Consider the following 8,830-nt stretch of genomic DNA (forward strand, 5'->3'; position numbering starts at 1 on the left):
AGGAGGCCACTCCACAATAACCTTGAATTAATGGCGCCTAGAGCACTTGGGCTGTTCTTGAAATAAGTAAATAAATAAATCGTCCTTCCAAAATTTGAAAATACACTGACAAGAAAATATTAGTTTTCATGCAGAATGATAATCAATAAATTTCCAAAGGATAGAAACTTGATGCCACATCATTCACTTGCTCAAATATCAACGTATTGTATTTGTTGTGGTTGTTTTTGGATCTTTTAAACCAATTCTTTGAATTTTCTCCGATCTCAAAAAAAAAAAGCTTGTCACTCAGACTGAGTGGAAGATCAAAGAAATTATTTTATCTTCCAATCAGTCTGAGTGGCAAACATTTTGTTTCAAAATATAAAAGACATGTAACTTCGGTTTTTGGATATCATGGAGAGAATTCTAGCTCATACTAGTCTTCGTGTGTCCGTCATCTTTAACCTCCCACAACCTTCTATCGAGCACTCTTTCCTCTCACTCATGATTGAAAATAGCCTCCCATCATGCCTCTTTCTTTGTGTAGAGGGAGGTCGAGAAAGTAGCTATGGCACCGCAAATGTCATGTTCGTGACATACTTGGGACCAGGGACCTCATCGCCGACTGAGAAGAAACTGTAATGATAGGGCTAATGGAAGATGAGAACTGACCGGTTAGGTTGTGATGACAGTGAAGGAAAAGAAGGTGTTGGAGAGAGAAAAACAAGAGGCAGAGGAGTGAGTTTGCTCTTATATTCGCCAATATGAATTTTCTCCATGATTTACATCGATGTATGTCGTAAAATCTCCATTGATTTTTTCTTTCTTTCTGAGAATCACGTGTTAGCACCCTCATAACTAGTGTATGGGTAAATAAATGGTGCTTCTTGCTATTTAAAATTCGAATCTACTCCTTTTCCTTGGACATAATATATTTAAATTTTGTATCCACCCACACTAGATAAATGTTATTTTAGAATATACATACAAAAATGGGTGAGCAGCTCTCGAGGTCCTTCTCCTCCTTCTGCCTGCCCGTATCCATAACTAAAATCTTGTACTCCCTCCGACCAAAATAAGTGTTGTGGTTTTAGTTCAAATTTGAACTAAACCACGACACTTATTTTGGATCAGTGGGGGTAGTCTGTTTTTTTAAAGAGGTTTTGCGTTTCTGAGCTCCCGGTAGGCTTCATGGCCCATCAACTCTCTCTCTCTCTCTCTCTCTCTCTCTCTCTCTCTCTCTCTCTCTCTCTCTCTCAATAGGAAGAGCTAACGAAAATGTGTGTTACCATGTGGGTGCTTTGGCATGCAAGGAGGAAGGCATTACATGAAAAGATTTATCAAAGCCTGCTGAAGGTGCAACTAATCACTGGATGATTTTGGTAATTCATAATAACATATAGCTCATTGAACTAATATCCTCTCAAGATGAATATTCGGGGTATCAAAATCTCATGGCATTGAATTTTAACAAAATGTATACTACATCAAACTTCTATAGTTTTTTATTTATTTTAGAATTAGCAAGAACGATACATACATGTAAAAACTGGTTTCTTGATTTGCTACAGTACTAGTGCACTTCACTCGCTGGAATGTTGTATGCAGCATAGTTGGCTCCATGATTTCTTACAACTAATTGTGTTGTGTGTAGACCGCTGTGGTGGAATCTCATTTTTTTTTGCTGTAGTGTATGTCTTCTCTACTTATTTATATTGCAATAATAATATCCCAATAAGTATTCGGAAAAAGAGCAAATAGTATTATGATTATCTGAATTTTCATTACTGATGTTTGCTTATTGGACCATGTGTATGTATTCGGTCATTCGCAAATACACATGTGATGTCAACGCAGCCACATCAATTATTCATGTTAGCTTTGGAACTTCAGGTTTTACACTCAATTCGGCTCTTTGTGACTGTTCAGATATTTTTCATGGTAAAAAAATCAAATGATTGATTAACATTTTTATACACATGATCAAAAAATTCATCATTTTTAAGACATCATCAACACTTTTTCTATACACATTTAACAAATTTCAAATGCTTGATCAACATTTTTAAATACTTGTTCGGAAAAAAATTAAATGCTTCATTAACATCTTTCAAATACACGATAAAATAATTTATACACAATTTTTATACGTTTTTCGTATACGTGATCAACATTTTTTTAAATGCTTGGTCAACTTTTTTTCAAATATTTTATAGAGTTTTTTGTAATATATTTATTTATAATATTTTAAAGTATATACAAAAAATAAAGCAAAAAACGAAATAGAAAAAGGAGGTTGTTGCACTCCGCGCTCCTGGGCCGGCCCACTCGGTCTCCCCTTCAGCGAGGGTTCCTGCCCCTCTTGCTGAAGGCGAGACATAGTCGCGCCCGAGTCAAAGATGGATTTGGAATTTGGGCAAAAGAAGGATTAATAGCCTAGTGCATCTCAAAGTTGGACTTGCAACTGTGGGATGGAAAAAAGGTCAGACCCAGTTGTATTTCGTTGGTTGACTTGCAACTGTGGGAACAAAAGATTAAGAGATCAGGAATACTCAGGCTGGTCTATGTGCAGTCAAATTGGACATGCATAAAGCTTATGATAGAGTTGAGTGGGTTTTCCTGAGGAACATGATGAAAAGATTGGGTTTTGATGATCAGTGGATAGATCTTATAATGGCATGTGTGAGCTCAGTAAGATGCAAGGTTCGTTTTAATTCACAAGAAACAGATATGTTTATTCCTTTGAGGGGAATTCGGCAAGGTGACCCTTTATCACCTTACCTCTTTTTGATTTGCGCTGAGGGTCTTTCTAGCATTTTGAAGTATGAAGAAGAAGTTGGTGGCGTCGATGGGATAAGAGTGTGCAGGAATGCACCGTCAGTTTCACACCTTTTATTTGCTGACGATTCTTTAATTCTCATGCAGGCAGATATGTTAAATGCAACTTCCTTACAGGAAGTGTTGGAGACTTATTGTGCAAATTCGGGACAGATGGTAAGTGTTGGGAAATCAAACATTTTCTTTAGTCCAAATACTCTGTTGCAAACGAGAGATGAAATATGCCAGGAGCTAAATATAACAAACCAGGCTCTCACAGATAATTTTTTTGGATTACCCGCTATGGTAGGTGCAGACCGGAGTGATTGCTTTGAACACTTTTGTGAGAAGATTAAGAAACTCTTAAAAGGGTGGATGGAGAAGCAACTCTCTACAGGAGGTAAGGAAATCTTGTTAAAAGCAGTAGCTCAATCCATACCTGTGTTTGCCATGTCAGTTTTCTGTCTGCCAAAAGGAGTGTGTAAAGATATTATAGATGTCATTGCTCAATATTGGTGGGGAGATGATGAGGAAAATAAAAAAATGCATTGGTTCTCGTGGTGGAAGCTTTGTATACCAAAGTGTGATGGGGGTTTAGGTTTTCGTGACCTACACTCTTTCAACTTGGCGCTGCTTGCAAAACAGTGTTGGAGATTGATTATAAATCTGGAGTCCCTTTGTGCTCGAATTTTGAAGGCGGAATATTACCCCAATACAGATTTGCTGCATGCTGGGCAAAAAACTGGGTCTTCATTTACATGGCAGAGCCTGGTAGCAGGTTTGACTACATTTAAAAGAGGGTATATTTGGCGAATCGGATCGGGTGAGAATGTAAGCATATGGAATGTCCATGGATTCCCTCCAGCCCGGACAGGAGAGTTATAACTCCTCGGGGACATATCTTAATCTCTCGAGTGGTAGAGCTAATTGATCTAGTTACCTCGCAGTGGGATGAACAATTGATACGGGATATTTTTTATCCCGTGGACGCTACTAGAATTCTGCAGATACCACTCAATTTCCAAGCATTTGATGATTTTATTGCATGGCATCTAACAAAGCACGGGAGATTCACGGTTAAGAGTGCATACCATGAACAATGGTCGCATAAGTATAGAGGTCAATATCTTCCAAACTCATCGTCAACTAGTACCATGCAAGCAGCGATCTGGAAGAGGCTATGGGAGCTTCAAGTGCCACGGGAAATTCAAATCTTCTGTTGGCGGGCATTGAGAGGAATCATTCCAGTTAAATCCATTCTCGCTAATAGACATATACATGTCGATGGTGCATGCCCAGTGTGTCATCAGGGGGCGGAAGACCTGCGTCATATGCTGTTCAAATGCAATTTAGCAAATAGCCTATGGGCCGGGCTGGGCCTATCAGAGCATATTGACTTCGTTGTACAAGTAGACAGATCGGGGTCGGCGATCCTGGAATTTCTGCTGCTGGAGTCAGACCAACCTCTACTAATGATGCCAAGCTTGAAGAAAATGGAGGTGATCGCGACCGGATGCTGGTACCTCTGGTGGCTGCGTCGCGACACACTCACCATGACTTGTTCCTCCTATCTTCAGGTGGCACATGTCTCTTCTCGCAATAGTGAAAAATTATACAAACTCTGTGATGCAGAAAGGGACTTTGATGGAGCATAGGTGGAAGAGACCGGAGCCAAGGTTCATAAAACTTAATGTTGATGCTTCATTCCATGCGGATGAGGGAGCAGGCTCTGTTGCAGGTGTGCTACGAGATGATAGAGGGAATTTCATTGCAGGTTTTTGTAAATTTATATCATTGGCAGCAGATGTTGTGACTATTGAAGCAATGGCATTACGAGATGGATTATTTCTGGCGAACTCCTTGGGTTTCAACAGAGTAGAAGCGGAGTCGGACTCGTTGAACGTCATCAACTGCTGTCGAGGACAAGACCAATGATGGGATGCAGCAGCAGCGATCTTCGCCGAGTGCATAGACTTGTCAACGTCAATAGGAAAGGTCATCTTCTCTCATTGCTTTCGCTAAGCAAATTCAGTTGCTCATGAGCTAGCAAAGTTTAGTTTTTGTAATAAATGTGATGACAATTGGACTAACGAACCTCCTGTGTTCTTAGTTAGCCAATTGGTGAACGATGTAACTATTGTTTGAGTTTAATAAAGCTAGCCATGATGGCCTTTCCCCCCAAAAAAAAAAGATTAAGAGACCAGTTGTCAGTAGTTGTCTTGCAACCTAGAATAAAAAATGGGTGGGCACATTTTGGAGTCGATGGTTAACTTACAATTGGGACAAAAAAAAACAGCCCCTAGTTGCTTGTCAATAGTGGATTTGCAACTGAGACCAAAAAAGTCTGACCTAGTTGTAAGTTGAGGCAGGACTTGTGACTAATGCAAAAAAAAAAGTCGGGCCCAGTTGCGACTCAAATGTGGATTTACAACTAGGGTCAAAAGGTTGGGTGAAAAAAATGGTTTGTCTGGTTGCAATTCGAGGGTGGAGTTGAAACTAGGAAAAAAATGCCACACAAAAATAGTCGGCTCTAATGAAAGACAAAGGGGAAATGAAGAGAGCAGGAATGGAGAGAGGCAAAGCAGATGCATAATGGAGGTGATGGGAAAAAAAGGCAAACAAATCACCACGTCTATTCTGTTTCTGGACACAGCGACAAAAAATAGGTCTGACAAAAAAAAAAGAGGCCGAACAAAAAAGAGGCCTAACTAAAACAGTCCGACAAATGAACATCGCGACAACGGAGGACGCGCGACCATGGGACGCGCGCACAAGAACAAAGCAGGATCAAATTTGGGCGGAGATTATAACAGTTAGATCGGATAGACCACAACTTAGATAAGACATTGTAAAGTGTTCAATTTTTTTTGAAATTTTTTATGATCTTTTGCAAATTCAAAAAAGTGATCACGAATTTAAAATTCATGTGTTCGCACACTTCACAAAGTGTTCATGTTCTAAAAATATAACGAATTGGAAAATGGGGAAATGAAAAAGTAAAAGGAAAAAATGAATTAAAAAAGTTCATGAAATTTAAAATGAATAAGTGAAAAAATAAAATCAAAAAGAGTAAATAAAATAGGAACAAGAGAAAAAAGATCGATGAGAATATGTAAGAGAGCTTAGCTCTTTGAATTCTACATCGCATACCCAGGCATTTAAAAAAGAACTCACAGCCTCTATAAAAACATGTGCCCCACGTACAACGGAAACGGTCACTGGCTTTTCGCGAAAAATAGGGTGACAGCCGATCAAAAACTGTTTTTGCATGAATCCTACGGCGCCGATTGTACATTAAAGAATTTAGACGTGACATAACTAAAAATCATCTAGATATGAATTATCAAAATTACATTTATTAATAATAGTTTAACGTCCATGGCATATCAAAGGGTTCTCCACTGCCCATTATGAACCCGGAAAATCACATGGAAAGCACTAAACATGCTGGGCTTGATCCATCTATGTAGGCTAATTACAGCCTCTCGCCGCGAATCCTCCTTGCCAAATACACATCTTTGGACATAATGGTCACACGCTTAGCATGGACGGCACACAGATTAGTGTCTTCAAACAGTCCCACCAAGTATGCTTCGGCTGCCTCCTGCAAAGCAAGCACCGCATGGCTCTGGAAACGTAGATCACTCTGTAGATGTGGCAAAGAAGCCAAAGAAAATAGATGTAAGCCCAAATATTTCATTATTATCATGAATACACTGTATAAGAACTTTTCTCTATACACCCTAATCAATCTCTAGTGGATCTTTTTTGATCGGATTGAGTTGGATTTGTTCGTATCTGAAATAAGCCTACTCCTTTCGTTCCTAAATATAAGTCATTTTAGACATTTTAATATGAGCTACATACAGAGAAAAATAAGTGAATCTATACTCTAAAATAGGCTTATATACATCCGGATGTAGTTCATATTGAAATCAATTAAAAGATATATATTTAGGAACGGAAGGAGTAGTAAGATACATATGATCTAGAGGGAAATGTACCTTGCAAAACTGGGCAATCTCCCTGACAAGTCTCTGGAAAGGTAATTTCCTTATAAGTAGCTCTGTGCCCTTCTGATATTTGCGAATTTCCCTATAGGACCACAAGAGTATGAAACACAGCAACGTCATAATAATCCAAGCAATGGGAATTATATTGTGCTACACATACCGAAGAGCAATAGTTCCAGGGCGATATCGGCGTGGCTTCTTCACTCCTCCAGTGGCGGGAGCAGTCTTACGAGCGGCAGCCTGGCATCACAAAACTAAAAACCAGTAGTTAAGTTGCTGTCAAGCAAACAATTTCTAACACTCAAAGTTGCTAAGGTGCTTCGTCAGAGCCAAAGGTGCAATATTACATAGAAAGCCCTAAGGTGCTTCGTCGGAGCCTTTCCGCCGGTGGACTTACGGGCTGTGCACTTAGTTCGAGCCATCCTGCAAACAAAATAGTACACCATGCACAAAAGTTGTGTTAACAAACTTAATTCCAAGGCTAGATCTAAGACATGTGAAACAAATGCAACTAGTCACTCTGGCTAAAATTTGTGATTTGACCGTGCTCTCGAAAGCCATATATTCGACACTTTGAATACCAATATAATGTAGAATGTCTAATTGCGTGCATGTGATACATATATGTCTGAAAAATACGATTGCAGTTCCTTCCCAAAAGAATTCTAGCTTCTCAGAATCAGTATAGGCCCAAGTGATCACATAATGCCCAGCTAGTTCACACACATTATGATTATCAACGATTGCTAGCCAGGAAAAACAAGGTACTGTAGCATGTTCTAAACTATTTTATATGTCCATGAGTGATGACCAACACAAGAAACCAAATCAGAAATACCGCCGGAAGCATCAAGAAATACTAAGCAGGGTACGGGACAACCATAGGAATTACTGTAGAACACTTGAAACGGCTTACCTCTCGCAGTTGCTATGTTGCACTTGCACGCCCTTGGGAGTACTCTTGCTGTCGGGCTGACTAGTTGATCGAGGGCTGATCGTGATCGGATGTACGTACAAATAGCGAGAGGGGGCAGGGTATTTATAGGCGGGCCTAACAGGGGCACGTACGAACCGACTTTGGTAGATCCTTAATTTGTGCTTGATTGATTGGCGCATTGGCGTTGCAGTTGAAACTGATCGTACGGCTCGAATCGATGGTTACACGGATTAATGCGGGCATATTGCGCCCTGCTATTGGCCGATCTCATGAGGTCACGGATCGTGGTTTTCCTAAATCCTAGTAATGGTTAAGAAACTTCCAGAATAATGCGTAATTAAGCATGGTTGCATCTTGAGAGTTTATCAAGCGATGCCTCTCAGTCGGCAACCTCGTCATGTTTGCTGCTTCGCGGTGTCGTGCACGGCCGCGTGGCATGCTCGCGTGAGGTCTGAACAAGCACAAATGGAACGAGCGCGTCGACGGTTGCGTCGGGTGCTTGCACGCAGAGGCTCTGAGCGGCCGGCGTGGCATTTCGGTTGTCGGCAGGCATGCAAGGTCTGCCGGAGGAGCGGACAACGTTGCTTAAGAGCAACTCCAACGCGCTGATCTAAACAGATACCCGTGTTGTTGTTTTGGATTGATTTATCCGTCTCTTTTTGTGTTTGGGTCGGTCATGCGTCCAACCGGCCGACCCAATTCTCATCCACGCAAAAAACAATATGAATTAAAAAAAACCCATGGTTATAGATCGTGCCAGTGGTCATGCCATCGCCTAGAGTTCATGCGACGTCATGCCAACCTAAAAAAAGCACGTAGTTCATGCTGGCACACTTGCCAGCAGCCGACACACATGCCAGCACACAAAAAGGCCGGGAGTTCAACCACGCCATCTTAGACGTGGTCATGCCAGCTTGGCGGCATACAAAAAAGATGGTGCTCTCCGCCATAGATCACTCGTCAACGAACTTGAGCATGTCGTCCTACATCTTTTCGAACCAAGGCCTCTTTTTCGGGACACCGTGCTCAAGTCCACCTTCATGATACTCCACCCACTTCGTCATGCAAGCGAGTGCCACTT

At 40.8% G+C, this 8,830-nt stretch overlaps 1 protein-coding gene across 1 annotated transcript; it reads right to left on the reverse strand.

Annotated features, from left to right (window-relative positions):
• Nucleotides 1-6,151: 6,151 nt before the first annotated feature.
• On the reverse strand, nt 6,152-7,854 carry LOC123125859 (histone H3.3). Its single transcript, XM_044546307.1, has 5 exons — nt 7,729-7,854; nt 7,160-7,235; nt 6,973-7,052; nt 6,804-6,894; nt 6,152-6,445 (listed from the first exon to the last, which is right to left on the reverse strand). Exons 2-5 carry the CDS (start codon nt 7,232-7,234, stop codon nt 6,275-6,277), a joined length of 417 nt encoding a protein of 138 aa, XP_044402242.1. The 5' UTR covers nt 7,235; nt 7,729-7,854; the 3' UTR covers nt 6,152-6,274.
• Nucleotides 7,855-8,830: the final 976 nt, after the last annotated feature.

The sequence above is a fragment of the Triticum aestivum genome, chromosome 5D (genome assembly GCF_018294505.1).
Source record: "Triticum aestivum cultivar Chinese Spring chromosome 5D, IWGSC CS RefSeq v2.1, whole genome shotgun sequence".
Classification (NCBI taxonomy): domain Eukaryota; kingdom Viridiplantae; phylum Streptophyta; class Magnoliopsida; order Poales; family Poaceae; genus Triticum; species Triticum aestivum.

Excerpts from the sequence above, each read along its gene's own strand:
- LOC123125859 (XM_044546307.1), bottom strand. The coding sequence starts at position 7,234 with ATGGCTCGAACTAAGTGCACAGCCCGTAAGTCCACCGGCGGAAAGGCT. Across the intron at positions 6,895-6,972 it reads CCTGGAACTATTGCTCTTCG|GGAAATTCGCAAATATCAGA; the intron begins GTATGTGTAGCA and ends GTGGTCCTATAG. Across the intron at positions 6,446-6,803 it reads AGATTGCCCAGTTTTGCAAG|AGTGATCTACGTTTCCAGAG; the intron begins GTACATTTCCCT and ends CCACATCTACAG.